This window comes from Falco naumanni, chromosome 13 (genome assembly GCF_017639655.2).
Source record: "Falco naumanni isolate bFalNau1 chromosome 13, bFalNau1.pat, whole genome shotgun sequence".
NCBI lineage: Eukaryota > Metazoa > Chordata > Aves > Falconiformes > Falconidae > Falco > Falco naumanni.
Genome location: NC_054066.1, coordinates 5378350 through 5396612, shown reverse-complemented (window position 1 = coordinate 5396612; position 18263 = coordinate 5378350). Strand labels below are relative to the sequence as shown.

The 18263-nt window shown below is 41.9% G+C and overlaps 1 protein-coding gene across 3 annotated transcripts in view; it reads left to right on the top strand.

The window, feature by feature from the left end:
* Nucleotides 1-18263, top strand: part of ARHGEF4 (Rho guanine nucleotide exchange factor 4) — a 228225-nt gene that overhangs the window by 99282 nt on the left and 110680 nt on the right. For 2 of the 3 annotated variants that reach the window (XM_040613912.1, XM_040613913.1), the window contains 2 exons: nucleotides 3314-7744; nucleotides 11688-12014. In XM_040613912.1, the coding sequence (XP_040469846.1) occupies nucleotides 3314-7744; nucleotides 11688-12014 (4758 nt within the window). The remainder of the gene's footprint in view (nucleotides 1-3313; nucleotides 7745-11687; nucleotides 12015-18263) is intronic. The other variant, XM_040613914.1, reaches the window with a different exon arrangement.

Below are 18263 nucleotides of genomic sequence, written 5' to 3'. Positions count from 1 at the left end.
TTTGCCAGTGTGCCCTCTTTTGATTTCTAACTCCCTTCTTTCCATTATTCATGATGAACACGGTTTAAGGAAAGGGCTTGTATAGCTGGATTTGATCAGGAAGGTAATTTGAGGCCTTGGGGACATTATGTGGCTGTCTTACATGAAGTTCTCTTTACAGTTTCAAATCTGAGTCTCTGCTGGGTTGTTTGTCAAGCCCCAGTAGCTGGGTGCAGAGGGGCTCTGGGTAGGTTGCAGGTACTGCTCTGCACCCTACACTGTCACCTCCTGTCTGAAGTCCTTTCCCAATGGTAGCTTTTTTGAGGTGCGGTTGGATCACCATTAATTAAAGAACCTTTTGCAAGCTCTGTGCTTCTGTATTGTATGAACCCTGAAAAACACAACTCTGGGCATGTGGGAGGGCTCTCCCAAAGAATTTTATGTTTTCCCTTCAGAGGATAAAACTTTGCATGTGAATCCATTTGCCACACAAAATTTCCCAGAGCTAAGCCTGTGACTCTTTGTGTCACGTATAATCCAACCTCTGACTGGCGTCCAGTTTGCTTTAAGGATTTCTGGCTGTGCTTTGCCTTTATTTAAGTACAGAAGAGAGTAGGTAAGTTGAAACCATTAATTCTGAGTCTGTATCTTTTCCACATATGGCTTCGATAGACATAGCAGTCTATCTATGCTATGATATGATGCAGCCACTGAAGTGTCACATTGGTTGAATTAGTCCTTGTCAAAGTCAAGAGAAAATTTGGCTTGTAATGGGAAGCTAGTTTCAACTGTAATGAGAACATGAGGAAGCAGCTATCCATGGGAATGTAACTCTCTCGTGAGTAGTTTTTGAAAAGCTTTGCAAAGCATGAGCTCTCTCACCTTGACGGGAAATCTGAATGAGGATAGGAGTTTCCAGCCACAAGTGTTTGCACAGAGATGCCTAGGTAATGTTACAGAAGTGTGAAAAAACAGGCAGAAGTATAAGCAATGTATGCTTTTAGAAGGTCATAAGTTCTTGCTTCATCCAAGCCAAGAGGGAAAGAGAGATTATCTTCCTCTCTTTACCACTGAAGATGACCTATGAAAATGCAAAAGCAACCTTCTGCGTAACTCTGCCACTGCTGCTTATATGTGAATGGCTTATAGTGGTTCCAAATATTGTAGTTAAAGGCAGGAAAGTCATCTAGACTAAGTTTCTATGTCCTCTCCCTCCTCAGGGGACCTCCATCCCCGGGCAGACTCCCTCTGGCAGAGTACACCCCGCTGGGCTGGCCCTGACGCCGGCTCTTTAGCAGCACTGAGGGCATGTGGTCAGTCCTGGGCCTGGTCCAGGAATGCTGGGTGATATTAATGGGTGCCCTTCATACCTGGACTTTGTTTCCTCCTTTCCCACGAGGTATGGAGGCAATTGTGGGGCCTCTGCTTTAATTGCATAATTTTGTATAATGCCCATTAAAAACAAATAATGGATGTGGGAGGGGTCACAGTACAAATATCCTGACATAGCTATGTTTGGAATGATAGATGGACTGTAAGGGATCTGTGCCCTTGTAATTTAATTCATAACTATCCTTGGGGACAGTTGGGCATCTTCATTACTTTGTTCCTACTTGCCTGAACAGTTTTTATCTTAGTTCATTGCCATCTGTAAATTTGTGTTCAGAACACTGTTGAAGAGGCAGCGCTGTTACTGCTGAACAGCTGCTGCTGTACTCACTGCTGTGTGAGCCAACTGCTCACAGTTTATGCTGCTCGATCATTATGTGAAATGCTAGTCTGTGCTGCTTTAATGCTGGTCATTTCTGTCCTGGTGATAGCGGGATTTGACATTATTAAAGGACCTCAATTACATGTATCACTGATTGCACACAGTAAAGGACACGTTGCTTTGCTGGTTGTGTGACTCATATTGCCATTATAGTGCAATTTGGTCAGGTTTAATGGTGAGAAAGTGATTTTTGGACTTGGTTTGAAACACTGAATCCTCCCCCTCATTCCTCCATTCAATCTGTATTTTCCTTCTTCTGTCAAGAGAAAATACCAATTTTCTTATTGAGACTCCTTTCTGGAAATAACCCTAGTGCCTTCCTTTTTCTGATTTACCCCCTATGTTTTGGAGCCTAGAATCAGCAGCGCTGTGACCTGTCCTTTGGTGGGATTTGGCTCCCCTTAGAAGGGCTCACGCTTCCTGTGTGACAGAGCTCCCTGGGGAAGGTGACACGCAACTCGGGCTGAGGGACCTTGTGTTCTAGTTTGATGGCTGCCATTAACTTGTGGGTTTTTGTTTTGTTTTGGTTTGTTTGTTTGTTTTTTTCCTTAAGAAATGTCTTTCATTGTTTATTATCTCAGTTTTCAGATTTTGAAATGTGCTGATCATTCTTGTGATGACTGTTATCAAAACCTGGTTAAAGAGGCATCCAACACTAGGGTTTAAAGGCTGCCATTGATATAGCTTCTCATTCTAGGTGTTAGTGGAAGGAGGCTGGGCTCAGCTAAATGTCTTTGTTGGGTACATTTGTAGAACTTCTGACAATAGCTGTATCTGAGGCTGACAGGTGGTAAGTACTATTTTTAAAAACTCAGGAAATCTTGCTGTGATTTAATTTTCTACTTTAAACTCAAGAAATATCCAGACTTGGTTTTGATAGTTAAAGAAAAGAAGACCGAGACTCTGCCAGGGTAGCTGTCTAGAAGAAAGACATTTCCTAATATTAACAGTGTGGTTTTGATCTTTCTGCTCTCAGCCACTGATTTGGATGTGCCCTGATAACTGATACATGTAGTGCTCCTGGTATAAGCCTTCTAGAAAATGAGATCAAAGACTTCATTCACCTTTGGTTCAGGCCTTGGTATGGGTAGTGTCCATTTATTCAAGTGCAAAACTGTTCTGCATATATTTATGTCACATTTCTGTAATCTGGATAGTAACATTACTTCTCAGATTCATCACATAAACCTCCTCCTCAGATCTGAAGATGGATTCATTAGAGTTTTTATATCTACTGATATAAAGGGCAAGGGATGATTTCCATTTGACTGACTTGAATGTGAAATGGGTCTTGGTATTGGGCTATGAAAGATATGGCCAAAAGTCAAATTTTTGCCTCTGCATAATTACATACTAAAATGAAAAAATATTAATTAAGAAAAATTAAGAGACAAAAAGTAAGAAATGGAAAGACCTCAGGTCCATCAATGTGTAAAAGATAAGTTCCAAAGAGCTCAGTGTGTATTAAGTTAATTGTGATTCTAAGTCTCTTTTCTAATAATTCATGCTACCTTACTGCTGTAGGAAATCATTGCTAAATCATTCTTTTCTGTTTATTCATAGACCCCAGAGCCAGTTGAAAACTACATCAGTGAAGGAGAGTTTGAAGACGATCTGAGTTCTTCTACCCCGAGCACAATAGAGCTGGAGATACGTGGATCCAGCCAAGAAACAGATGAAGATTATTTTGAGACCCTGTCACATCAGAGTGGATCTTTGTCAGATGTAAAAACTGAGCCTTATGAGAGTGCATCAGACACAGAATCTGTTTCTAGTGACATAACTGGGGAAACTTGCCTGGATTCAAACTGCCTTTTTACTGAAAAAAATAATCTGTGCTTTAGTCTTCCTAAAGCAAAGGCAGAAACAACCCTCCATGAACTTAAGTGCTCAAGGCAACCAGATTTCACCCAGCAGGTGCGGTTAAAAGTGTCCTCCAAAATAAAAGCAGCACCAAGCAAAACTGTATTTTGCATACAATCTGCGAAGTTAGAAGGTGAAGAACTGGGTGATGAAGAGGTAACGTTAACTAGTGATATTTCCAGCACAGAGAACCAAGTCAGTGAGGAGGGCACAACATCACAGACAAATAGAAAGTTTGTAACAGGATTGCAAAATAAAGTGGAGCGTGAAAGCAGTAAAGTGCAGTCCCATACCAGCTCTGTACCTACGGAAGATGATATTACAAGGCAGAATGAACATCCTGCAGTATTAAGCATTGCTTGTTTCAAAGCAAACTCAGAAAGCTGTTTGATTTTTCCTGATGCACAGCAATTTTCCTTCCAGTCAGATGCAGCATCAAGCTGTAGTTTGCCTAATCTTCATTTTGAAACAAATGGACCTATCCGTAAAAGTTACACTGAGACATCCAACTATAAGTGTGAATTAGATTCTATGTCCAGTGTAAAATGCAGCAGGAGGAACTTGGTTGACTGTGAGGAAACTATAGGTAAAAAGATAAAACATGGAAGTACAGAGACGATGTTGACATCAGATTCATTGTTTTACCAGAGTTGCTTCAAATCAAAATCTCAGCCACCACTCACAAGGTCAGAGATTACAGAAAGTAAAACATGGCACAGTCTACCTGAAAATATCAGTGCTCAAAGCAAGAGAGAATACGTGGGGAACTGTATTCATCTGACAGACAGATTTAGATGGTCATGTTCCAGAATACATCTTAAAGGGCTAGATTTTGAATACACCTGGAAAAACTTAGGAAGGGTACCTGTAAGCCCTGAAAAGGCAATAAAAATAGAGGGCAAACTTGGCATTGAAAGATCTTTTCTTAATACTGACACAAATTCAAATGAGTGTCAGCTTTCTCAACCAGCAGCCTCTCCCCAATGTGTTGATTGTTATTTGCACTCTAAATCAGAGACATGTGACCTTAGCCCAGAAGCAGTACATAGACGTGCAAATAGCTTATCTTTTACAGGGACTGATGCTTGTGAGCATTGTAATCCAAAACAAAAGGAGACTTCATCTACCCTGGACTCTGAGCCAGTGATCGTAAATGCTGAAGAACTTATAAAAAGTGACCAGTATGAAGCTGAAAGAGATCTGGAAGCAGACAAATTCCCTTGCAATACTGATGTTGAATCGGACACTGGTGACACTAAGAACCTATCAGCCTGGCATGTAGGTTTTCCTACTGTTGTGGAAAACAGAGATTGTGGTTGTTCTTTAAACCACTTTTCCACTGGTAACATACAGCAGGAAAGTTTGAAGGAGAATGGCCTTGAATCTGAACTATCGGGTATGGAGACTGTGGTAGGGGAAAGCTGGGTAGATGATTTTTCTAACCTTGACTTCAGTTGGAAAGTCCTGGAAACCTCATTGCAACCAGGTGGCAGTAGCAGTGGGGCAGACCTCAAAGAGTCAATGCAGCAAAATACAAGTTGCAAAACTGGTGCCTTAAAAAGTTGCTCTGAGCTAGTAACAAATGAGCATCCTATTCATAAAGGAAAGGATGAAGACAGTGTCTCTGCTGTTGAAATGAATCCCAGATCAGATTCTATAAGCCAGAGAAGGCATTTAATGACTCTTCCAGAGTTAAAGCCTACCCTAATGATAGTTTCTGTAGAGCAGAAGGGATTACAGTCCAAGACACTGAATGATAACCTTCCTACTGAAGTGGTAACTGGAACATTGAGAAATGTGGAGAGCAAGGATTTGATGTCTCTTCATACTGTCAGCAAAGTTCATGATGAGCCAGAGACAGTTCTGAGTGAAAGCTGTAGCTGTGAAGAACAAGATCTGGCAACCCCCCTTATTCCTGGTAATGCAGAGGTATTCCCTGGTACAGATACAGCTGAAGAAAAACCAGAAGTTGCACAAGAGAAAGGCGAGAAGACAGATGCAGTTTCATCCTTAGGGTTCACCTGTAGTAATTCTACATTAACAAGTGCTAAAGTGGCATTCAGGAGTGTTACTGTACCACTGGGCAATGATACACTTACTGCAGAAAGTCAGGCAGATCAATGTGAAGAAGCGCTCTTAAAATCACACAGCAGAAGTGGTGTTAAGATATCTGGGAAAGAGCCCTGCAAAACAAAGACTGTTTTTGAATTAGAGGCAGAACATTTCAGAAAGTCAGAGGCTGAACCAAGAGATGACCAGGTGTCTAAGGAAGAGGAATTCAAAGCACATCAAGGCAGAGAGGAAGGCTTATATGTACCTAGTGCAGTAACACCAGCAACGTGCAGTGTAAGCAATTTGACTCAGAGTGATGGTGCTGATGTTGACCTTCAAGGGCCTGGCGTCATCTCTGAACAAGCAGTAGGCAGGCAAGAAAGCGAAGGCTGTAGTGGTTCAAAGGAACAAGTAGGTATCTGTGAAGAACCCTCTCCTAGAGAGGGAACGGAGGGCTCTCCTGCAGAAGACACAGCTAGCCCTAGCAAAGATAGTACACTGAGTGATGTGTCTGATGTCTTCAACTGTTCTATGAAAAGTGAGACCCATAACGCTTGCATGCTGGGCCTCGATAATATAAGTACCTGCAGCACTAACAGCGAGGAAATGGATGAGAACTCATTCCATGTCCTGGGAAGTAACAGCAGTCTCTATAAAGCTGTGCAAAAGCCAGCAAAGAATGGGAATAGTGGGAAAGCTTCCAGGTTTTTAGTATTCTCAAAAATGACATCTTTCAGGAAAACTAAGCCTGCCACAGCAGAAAATCAGGGAAGCAGCAGCTTCTTTGGCAGCAAGGCAAAGATGGAAGAACTGGATGCTGGGAAGGACGATGAAGACACTGAAAGTTTACAGTCTTTCAAAAGTTGTTCATCTGGTTCAGCCTTCCACAGGAAGGAAAGCTACACCTCTGAGTACTCTGATGATGATGATTTATTCTATGAGAGACCTGCAGGATTATTCAACAGAATGAGCCTGAGGAAGGCTTCTGGCTCTGGTCGGATACTGATGGAAGATGCAGATACAAATTCAACTTCTCTCACACCGGCTGCTGTCAAATATGCAGATCGACAAGTTTCAGGTTTGTCTGAAAACAATGACAGTGAACCTGTGGAATACTCCGGGATTAGAAAATCATCCCCTGAAAATGAATACAAAAGAAACAAAAACCCTGAGGGTAAGAAGTTCAGGACAAGATTGGCCTTGGCACACAAATCCCTCTCAAGTTTATTTGAATCAAAATCTCCAGAAAAGGAAAATACCGAGCAAAGCTCAAGAGTATCACTGAAAAATGAAAAGGAGAAAGCCAAACTTCGCCAGAGCGCTTGGAAAGCTTTTCTAAAAAGCAAGGAGGCCGATGGACTAAAAAGGCCTGTCTTAGCAAGTTTATCACCAACACAGGGGAGTCCGAATGCGTCGAGTGGCAAGGTGATGAGGACAATGTCAGTAGAGCAACAGGACAGTTCCAATGGGCACACATTGTTTAAGACAGAAACAGCTAATGGCTCCTCAACAGACACCAGCTATTTTGACACTGTGGAGCCTGTTGATGTCTCTTCACCTGCAGGTATGTGGAGAAAACGAATACAGTCCCATGATTTGGGCATCAGATACTCACAGAGTTCAGACTGTGATGAACAACAGGAGGCTCTGAGCAACAGTTTAAATACTTCTCTAGAGGAATACTGGGTGAAATCTCCATTTAGCCCCACTGACTTGCAGTCGCCATTTAGTCAGTCAAGTCCCTCGTGTCCCCAGCTCTCAAATTCTGATGGTAAAGACATGCCTTGTAGGCCCATGAGCCCTAAACCGCAGAGTCCACGATCCGCTTCTCAACACAAGAGCTTCCGTTATCCAGGAAGAATATGTGCCACTTCGATGATCTCTCTTGGGAACAGCTCTGCATTTGAAAGCCATTTGGAGGCTCCTGAGAGACCAAAGACACTGAAACCCAGAGGCAGTCTCTTACTTTCTGTACACTCATTGGACAACGAATACCAGAGGGAAGACAGTGGCATAAGCAGTCAATCCCAGATAAGCTTAAACACAGCTTCTTCCATTAGTGACATGCTCCGGGATGAGGTGAGTTGTCGTCTGAAAATGATCAGGTGGTGTTTTGGTTTGCAGTCTTTTGTTCTAATATGGTTTAGGAATTCCAGTGAAACTCTTAATGAACACACTAGTTAGATGGGTGCATAAATATTCCACTTTTGTCTAAAATAAGTTGCAGTTCAAGACTATATGAATTTATGCACTCTTTCAGGGAGGATATACCACAAAAATCTAAAGAAATGGAGTAATCACAGCAGTGCTAATGCATAATATGCCTCAGACAGATTACACAGATGCCACCCTGTGCTCAGCTCCAGTTTTTAGCTGGGTCTTACCCCTCTTAAGATAAGACAGTATTGAGCCTTGTAACTGGTTTATAGTAAATAAGTTTCTGGAAGTGAAGGGCAAAAGAAATCAATTCCCATTGCTAGCAGTCACTTTTTAAGAAGTAAAATATTTTTATTTAGACAATCAGTAGCTGTCTTTCAAAGTACTGTGAATCTTTTGCAGTCACCCTTTGATTACCAATATAAATCCTTTCTGGCCTGTTCTACAGCAAACAGAAAACCCCCCATGGACTGAGGATCTCCTTTTGATGTGTTGTATTCTGCTCCTCGTTATGACTAATTTCCTTGTGATAGGCTGGATGTCACAGAAAAGATTGTGTCTTCAACAGGGATTTCTCGGTTGGCTGAGGCCTTTAAAAGCAGAAACATCCTCTGTTGGTAGGTTTTTAATCCCAGAGAGGACTTCCCAAGCTCTAGGTGGCTGGCCGTTTAGGACTCTTTCCGTGACTAAGCACAAACCACCAAAGTGACTGAGAACGATCTGTTAGCTGAGATCCCAGAACCTGGCTTGATCAAGCCACTTTTTCAGTGTTGCTGATGATGAGTTTTGACATGAAGAAATGGGCAAAATAATTTTGTTGAGCAGGTTTTCTGAAGTGGCTCTTGAGAAGAGAGTATGACATTCTGCATACCCTAAGCAGATATTTTTTGGAGAGTTCATTAATCTGGAACTACTTGATCAGTTCTGCAGCTGGTTGTGTTCAACTCAAATGAGCCTTTGCATAGCTTTTGCCACTGCCAGCTGCTGCTGCTGCCACCTTTTGTCTCTCACATCCCAAATTATATTAAAGTTTTAAGATACCCTCCAAAATGGTCTTAGCCTACCCTTTCTCCCCATTTTTTAATAGAAACTCCCTATTTTTTGTATAGAAACAAAAAAAGGTTGGTTGGAACAGACCTTGGGAGGTCATCTAATCCCATCTCATTCTTCAGACCGTACTGGTGACAACACCAGATAGACAAAACCATGACCTTGTCTAACTAAGTCTTGAAAACCTCTGATGCTGGAGATTTCACTGCCTTTCTGGGAAACATGTTCCCAAGGAAAATCTTTTTCCTAATGCCCAACCAGAACTTTCCAAGCTACACTTTCTGGCTATTGCCTTGTGGCGCTGTCTGGAACTACTGAGGTTTGGATCCATCATTCATGCAACTACGAAATTGTTGCAGACTGCTCTTAGACTGCTTTTAGTGCCCTCTTATCAGCTTGAATAAATTCAATTGCCTCAACCTCTCCCCACACATTCCCAATGAATTTTTTTGGTTGATTGGTTTGGGGTTTTTGGCTAATGCTGTCTGGAATCTAAAGAAGTGTGTGGGTGGCAGTTTGAGAAGTAAGGGTGCTAGTACTGGAATTGCTGTGGGCAGAAGGGGAAAAGAATTTGCTTTAATCCCTTCTGTTACTTGAAAATCTTTTGCTTTCATGGGCATCAACTTAACTTCCAAACTTAATACTGGACACCACATTCCAAATGAGACTGCAGTGTTACACCAGCCTAGGAAAGTGCAAAACACTTAGACTAAACACACTGTCAACAGATGAAGCCTCTCAGAGGATGAATAAAATTATTGACCTGTAAATGATAACTCAAAAGAGCATCTAGAAAAGAGAGGAGAGATGAGGCATATGTAAAGCCTTGAATAGGCAAGGCCACATCCTATAATTCAACCATTAGGAGAAAATAAGTAATTACTTAAATTGATTGCTAGATTAAATAATTTAAAGAAAACCATGAAAAATTTAAATGGTATTTAAGCCATATAAAAACAGTTTAATTTTCCTGATACTTCTGGAGGCTGCAGAATATGATATCTGAAATTGGATAAATGCAGCTGGAGCCTCGAAATTAATGTAAATGTCCCAGCTTTCAGGACACAACATCTAACCTATTCAAGCAGATAGGGCTTTTATTTATTTCCATTTTCATGACAATGTGAGATGAAGTAGAACTGCACCTTGGATTTTGTAAGTGAAATTGTTTTTTCAGGAATCTCTCAAAATACAGCAGAGACATTGGGCAAAATATATTTGCAATGTTAAGTCTTTCAGACATAATTACCATCTCAACACTAAGGATGGTCTTCCTTATGTATGTTGCTAATTAAAAAGGTCATAAAATTAAGTTTAATGATATATTTAAATAAAAGTCCTTTTCTGTTCCACATTAGTAATTACTGCAAAAAAAATGCATATTTGTGAAGTTCCTTGAGCTCACTTCCCAGCGTGGCCTCTGCTGTGGGCATACGTATCTATTCCCCAAGACCCCAGCCAGGTATTTTTCCAGTGCTCTCAGCTTTATCTGTGTTACAGTGCTGTACCAACCTGCACTGGGCCAGCCTGCCTCTGATGGCTCTGTCTGCCATGCTGGTAAGTAACCCTTCTTAACCTGATGGAGCACAGACCAGCCCCTTTCTCATTACCTGCTAATGGTTAACTTTCTTCATGTTACATCCAGGACAAAAATTTTGTGCTGAGAACAGCAAGGCAGAACAATTTCCTGTTTGCCTATATGTCAGGGCCTTCATTAAATGTTTAATTAATCTGTTTGTGGCGTGATTTTACTTACCATAATTGTGTTACCGAGCAGGCAAGAGAGAACTGTCCTAATATGTCCCATGTTTGGAATCTGTGCAAGTTCTCCTCCTCACTCTTCTCCAATACGATGGCGTTAGGCGCAGAGTACCAGCAGCATATGCTTCCCTTTTTTATCGCATCTGGCAGATAAGAAGTGTTTTTAGACTGTGGCATCTTTTACCAGTGGCGAAGAAGAATTGATCTGGAATTGTTGGTTAATTGAGAGTAGCTGGGAAGTGCCTGCATTGGTTTAAGGGGTGTTATTTAGGATCTTCAAATGAACTGTGAGAAACTGGAGAGATACTATTGTCAGGACACACTTGTGTGAAAAGAGACTCCTGAGATCATTCTTCCTCAGTGGTGTTGTCTCCCACCTTAAGTATTAATGATTCTGACACTGATGCTACCTGGAGTAGTAGTTAGATGGCTCAGGGCCTGCTTGATTTCAAGTTGTTCCAGTATAAAAACTGTAATCTTGTGCAACCACTCGTTAAAAGCAAATGAGAGTGAAGTGCAAAGCTGTGCAATTCCTTGCTCTCGGCCCAACATCAAGCAAAATGGATAGCGTAAAGAGCACATCAGGAAGCACAAGACTTAATGTATCAGACCTGCAGGCATCTAGGAAGCCTTTTCACATTGTATAACTGAAGTACAGTTGGAAAAGCACAGACAGACAAGACTGGTCATTATTCTATTTTAAGAGACACTGTCTGTCTTTGTAATAGTATTATACAGAGTGACCTAAATCCCAGTAGCAATGTTATTGTAATATGCCATCTAGAATGAGGGTGAAAAGGGCATCGTCCTGTGCAGAGGGAGTGTATATTACACTCTCAAAGGATAGCAGAGCTGCTGTTTCTGGGTGGAGTATCCCAAAGCCTATGGAGAAGGCTGAGTGAGTGGACAGGCTGGACACTTGGGAAAGTATTTTCTTCTGAATAGTTCCAGGACTAGGTAACTGAGCTTTGCCATCTTCCATTTAAAATGATTTGAAGAAAACAAAATTTCCAGCCAACAAACCCTGTGTTTTCACTTGCTGTTTGTAAAACAGGAGTCAAAACAGCAATGTCAAATGCCACCTGAAAAGAGGCCAAATGAGAAATGGGTTCCCCATCGCAAAAGGAGGTCCCCCCAGGTTCCACCATCCCTACGCCCTATCTCTACCCTTGAGAGCAAAGCCTGGAGGCTTTCCTTCCTTGCTCCAGATGAAAAAGCCAAGGAGATTCCAGAGAGGAGGAGGAAGAGACCTAAACCCCTATATAAGTGCTTCAGCTTCGATGATGTTTGGATGGAGAGGAGCCAAAAAAGGAAGCTAGAGAAGGAGACACAGCCAGAGAGAGGGATTCAATTGCGACACCTCCCAGAGGACCAGTTAAACGTAAGAAACCGTACACTGTCCTGCTCATTCTCTGGCACTGTCTTCCTCTCTGCTCCGGCTGCTTCTTTCTACTGTCATCATATTCCTGTCCTTGCACTTTGTCTGGTACCAGTTCTGCCTGCTTTTCTTCGAGCTCAGTGGTCTGCAGAGACTAATGAAACACTGAACTGGTCCATAAGTGATGACCTCTAAAGGTGGTGGTTTGTTTAGTCACTCTAAGTGAGCAGTTCTTGCTGTGTGCCGCATTAAACAACAGAATGTAAGAGCATCTGATTGCTCTGTGAGCTGGGAGACAGGGAGGGCAGGGAGCAAATCAAAGTAGCCTTAAATCAATATAAATTAAACTGATGAAATCTCATTCCGTGCCCCGTGGCATTGCTGTATCACTTTACCAAGGGACTTCTAAATTAGACTTCCCTTGTATCTGAGGCCAACTCCACACTTCCCACTGAGGCAAATTCCTGCTGTAAATGTCTGAGAGAGCACTGCCATTGGAGATTTAGCTATTAGTATTCTGTCTGCCAGGGGAGATTTTTAGATCAGCATAATGATTGCTTGTGACAAACTTTGTGGCTGTTGTGACTCACACTGATGGCATCTGTTACTTTTGGATCCAGAACTAAGGTCGGTTCCTTTCAGGGAGAGCAATGAATCTGTATCCAAGAGCCAAATTTAGCCTTCATACATAAAAAAGAACTTCTGGGGAAAAAGGACATGAGATAGAGGGACACTCTATGCAGCATCTGATGATAATATGGAGGAAGCTTCTGAGCAAGCTTGAAATCAAGTAGCAGATACTTAAATAAAAGCTTTCCTCAGGGTTTTCTGTTTTGATCTGTTATTTGCATTTTCTTCCCTTTCTCTTTGTTGTCCTGGTTGCCTGTTTCTAGTTGCTGTTGCATCAAAATGACAACATTTGAGGGGAGCTGAGTCCCCAGTCCTGTCACCACTTCAGCATGTGCTTGAGCTTATGTGCACAAATAGTTCTCTGGATGGCCAGGGGAAACATTCACCTGACACAGCTCAGCTTGTCTGCTGTGGCTTGCTGGGAGTAAAGCTGCTGCCTCACACCTTTCTGCCTGGGAGAGCCTCCTGTCAAAGCTAACTGACATCTGGGACACCGAGCCAGGCCAATTCCAGGAACAGGTTTTCTGAAAACCCACCCACTGTTCTCCCCTTCTCAAGAAAAAGGGCTAAAAAATATGTGCTATTTTATATTTGTCAGGGCTCTTCAAAACAAAACTTCACCAGCTGATGCCTGAGTGAGTGCTGGGTGTGATTCTGTGATACATTGCTGAGACTCAGTTCAGTGAGCATGCTTTGCTGGCCCAGCCCCACTACTACCTATGTGCTGAAGGCAACGAGTAATGCTCCTGAGGCCTGTGTATGTTAAAAGGATTTAAAAATTCTAAACAGAAATTGTGTTACTTTTCTACCTTGTTTGGAGTTCTGAGGGCTTAGTGCTGTATAGGCATGAAACAAGCTAGGGAAAACGAATCCCTGGCTTACATAAGCTCATTGATAAACAGAAGCCAGTAAAACTTGATAAAAATATTTCTTATAATTCCTTGACAAGCACAAATAGTGATAGAAATCTAGCCCATGCTGCAGGGTATGTTAGCCAGCACTGAGACCATTAGTGCTTCTAAGAGGAGCAACCAGTTACCTCGATAGCTTCTCCTAGAGCCATCAGATCACACAGCTTGGATGCTGTCTGTCTTGCTGATTGACTGTACATTTTGATGTCACCAAAAATCCAGCTTCTCCTTTAAGCATTTCCACCCTTATTTTCTGGTGCAAACTTACCTCTACATTGTGATTAGCTGCGTAATGGTTTGCAGCTGCCCCTGTGCCCGTTGAGGTCCCTCACTTAACATCATCTGCCTGTGGGGCTTATGGGCCTGAGTTACTTTTCTGGTTCATTCTTTGGGTAGTAGAGGTGAGTAGAAGATATTTAGTAGTATGTAGGTAGTTCGTTATTTTTCTTTTTACTGTTTCTGCTGATTTAAGTGTGTTATGTCAGTTATTGACGCTTTTTGGCTTTGTGGGCTGGCCAAGAGAACACAATGCTAAGTTTTATTACGAGAACTGTTGGGATTCAAGGGCTATTTACTGTATGCCCATATAACTGCATTTCTTGGCTTATAATTTTTATTTATAATAGTCATAGTGTAGTTTCTTTTTCCTGATGTGTTTTATTCTGTCTTTGCAATGCTATATTCCTGTAATAATGCTGGCTTATTCATACTCCCAATGTGGTGGGAGTGCTGTCGCAAGCTGCAGTGTTTGAGGGCGGTTTTGAAAGGATGCTAAATCCCTTTTTGTAAGGGGAAGTAAATTATCACAAAAGAAGCTTTATAAGATGTTCATTGTCTATTGTGTTTTTGTGACTGGATCAAGGCAACTGTATGGGGCTTTGGAGATCTGAAATTGCAAGTCTGATGTTTTCTGACACATGGCTGCCTTGGGATGTGTGGCTTCAGTTATGACAAGTCATATTAAGGCAAGATCAGGTCAGCTTATAAGGTGATGTAATGCTGCAATATTGTGGAAATAACTTAATAGATCAGACAAGGGAGGAATTCTTCATTTCTCAAGTGCTAATTTCTGATACTGCTCTATCATTCAGATCAATGTGCACAAATGAGTATAGTGGTAATAAGAAGCTAATTCTGAAGGGTACCCTGGTGAGGCCACATCTGGAGCGCTGCGTCCAATTCTGGCCCCCCTGATTCAAGAGAGACAGGGAACTACTGGAGACGGTCTGGGGTAGGGGTGGGGAGGGGAGGCTATGGAGATGATGAGGGAACTGGAGCTTCCCCCTTATGAGGAAAGGCTGAGAGACCTGGGCCTGCTTAGTCTGGAGAAAGGAAGACTGAGAGGGGATCTTTATCAGTCTATAAATATCTTAAGGGTGATCGTCAAGAGGACAGAGCCAGGCTCTTTTCAGTAGTGCCCAGCGACAGGACAAAAGGCAATGGAAACAAACTGCAACACAGGGAGTTTCATCTGAACATGGGGAAAAATTTCTTTACTGACTATTCTGTGATTCAGAGGGAGATGGATAAACAGTCAAGAAACTACCTATAAACTGAAAAATAACCCCTTGAAATACTAGTCCTAAACAATTCTATATACTGGTCTTTTTTTGCTTAGGTCCAGTAAGTTACCCATCTGCTTTAAATGGGAACAGACTGTGTAAATTCCTAGAGTCAAACTCAAAGCTTCACCCAGCTGTCCCTTATGATGAAATGCTGCCAGTAGCAAGCTGAGCAGAGTCTGATCTTGTACCTTAAAGCGTTAATGTTAACTGGTCCTGGCAAGCCTTTGAAGGTAACACACACACACACACACACACTCTCCAGAAGTGGAAAAAAAGAAAATCACATGGCAGTGGATGAATCTGTTTTCTTTTGCATGGCCATAGGCTTTGCCCTTCACATGGGTGATGGGTTTCGTGGTGTAGCCTGGGGTCCTCTTACTTACTTTTGATGCAGTATAAATTTCCTAGCTGAAGCAGAGACAATGCCCCAAACCACTGATACATGTAATGCTGTAATGGCAGTGGGCTCTGTTATGGGAATTATTGCAAAAATTGTTTTAGTGATGTCACTGAACCGCCTGTCTGCCCCCATCGTGCTCTTTCTTGTTTTGACAAAACCTTCGAGCCTGACTGTTGAGCTTGTGATGCCTCTCCAGTGCGCAGCAATAGAAGCACAGACATGGCCTCTACATGCATTTTTTAGAGCACAGTTTATGCACTGCCAAATTGGAGAGATTCCTGAAAGGCCCATCAGGGGACTATACCCAGAGTGAGTATAATGCAGAAAAAGTTCTCACTTTTATTTTGAAAGAGAAATGAGAAACAGTGAAAAATAGATCTTTAGCTTGTTGCCCTGAATATGACTCCTGGAAATCTGATTTTACCCCATCTGAAGTAATATAAAATTAAGTTTTGCTGTGTGCTACCATGATTATGAGCACTGTGGGCACCTCAGGTACACTTCAAGAGGGTAATAAATGCACTTTGGAGAGGGGATTGAATGAGACAAGTCTCCCCCTATTGTGCACCTGACAAGGCACAGACACATGACAGGGGTAAATGCCTCTCCCAGGGACTGAACTGCTGTGTGTAAAAACATAGAAATACCCCCCTGAACCTATAGCAGAAAATGTAGAGAGGGTCTTTAATATACCCTGGTCCATCATTTCCCCCCGCTCCCTTGTAGATTGGGGAAAACCTTGCCCACGTGTTACGAATATCTCTGAAAATGCTTCTTCTGACTTTGGGTTGTACAGGCCTGGCTCCCATGCTATAGAAATCAAATGATGCCTGTACCTGAAATTTGCTCTGATGTCCTGGAGATTAATAAGAATGAAATCTGCCATTTTTATTGTAACAACCCTAAGGCAATATTCTGCTTCCTAGTCTTAAACAGAGCAATAATGCTTCCTATCACCTTTCATGTAAATAACCTAGACTCCACCCTTGGCATTTTCAGAACTGTAGCCCAGTAAATTGTCTGTTTTGCTTGATTTCATTGTCATTGGAAGAGCATGTGCTCCCACTGGGGCTTTGCTGTGACTCTTCTAGAAAACCAGACACTGCTCAGGTTAATTTGAAGAGGGTTCACACTGTCCCTCAGGAGATGGTGATTTGTGCCAAAGTATTGGCAGTGTTTTCTTTGTTTTAGGAAAGTAAGTCCAAGAAGAATAAAGTAAACCAGGCATGGAGCAGCAGCACTATGTGCTGCTTGGGCATCGTGCGGCTATTCAGTGGGCTTAGTTTTCTGTTTAGTTTTGGAAGGATGTTTTGACTAATCGCCACCTTCTAACGAAGAGGCTTCAGTGTTAAGGCTAGTCAGCAGACCCTGTGCTGATGGGACATAGTGTGGGCTGGTAGGGGGAAGGAAAGATCCCAGATAGAGTACTGGATGCCAATATACCAAACTTTAGGTTCAGTGAAGGATGGATATGTTGTGACTGAATGTCACAGCAGCAAAAGGAACAGGTGGTAACAGTACACAGAAGAAAAATGGCTACACCCATGGGACCGATGCTTACTGACCAGCTGATCTCCCAGTTACTTGTGGTTACTGGTATTTTCTGTGTGTGCCAGCTCTAGGCGGTACGGGGGAGAAAAGAGAGAAGGAAAAAAAGGAATAAAAGCATATATGCATTAAGTACTACAAGTTTCAGTGACTTTGACTACAATCTGTATTGCTCATTGTCAGATGATCTGTATTCTTGTGGTATCTTGCCCAGTATCTTGTGATTCCCTGGTGAAGTAGCAGGCGAATGCTGGTCTTGTTTCCCCATCTGTTTCAGGGTGGATGAGAGGAGACAGAAAATACTGAAAGTTTGTTGGTGTGTCAAGATTGGCAGAAAATACTGGGTTTGACACAGAAAAGGAGAACAAGCTTGTTTACATTTTGGATTTTGTTGATAAATCTTCTTTAAAAAGTCTTTCAGTGAATGTCTGCGTGAGAGAGTGCGTTGGTCTGTGTATGGGTGGAGTATCTTTGTGACAGTGGTTTGTATGATTTTGATTCCTTAAAAAAAATAATCTTGTATTTTTGTTTATTTTAAGCCTGACTTATTGAGGCATTAGAGGTCATGAGTTGTGTGTATGTATCTGTATGTTTCCCCCCTTAAACCAGCAGAAGTTATTAATTCAATGAGATCTGGCAATGGTACAGAGCTTTCAAAGTTTTGTAAAGTTATGTAAGTCTTTTAAAGAAAAGAGAGAGTTATCTTATTTATACCTTTAACTGAAGGAAAGAATGTTGTGTTATCCATGTCCTGTATGGCTGGGGACTGATACCAATAAATCTCTGAAGGGAAAAGCTTTATTTAAGTGTAAAATTCCAGAACAGGAATTTAGTCATAAAGTTGTAGGAAAGGGCTCTGTAGCTGAGGGGATGACTTGTTGGAGTGATATGCTTCCCCCTCTCGCTAGATACACTTCATAAGAAGGAGCGAAACTTTCTATAAATGTAGGTATATGTGGTAGTATGTGAAGTATGAGTCCAGTACTTGGTTATCTGTTTCTTCTTTTCTTATTTCCTTTCAGTTTTCCCTGCCTTCTCACTGTTTTCTAACCGCTCTAGCCATAATCATTCACATGTCTACTAATGTACTACTTACATGAGCAGGCATCAGAGGTGGAAAGAGATGCTCAGTGATGAATACTGTATTTTGTCCTGCAGGGCAACTAAGTTTAATGTTTGTTGTCTTTGTTTTCCCACT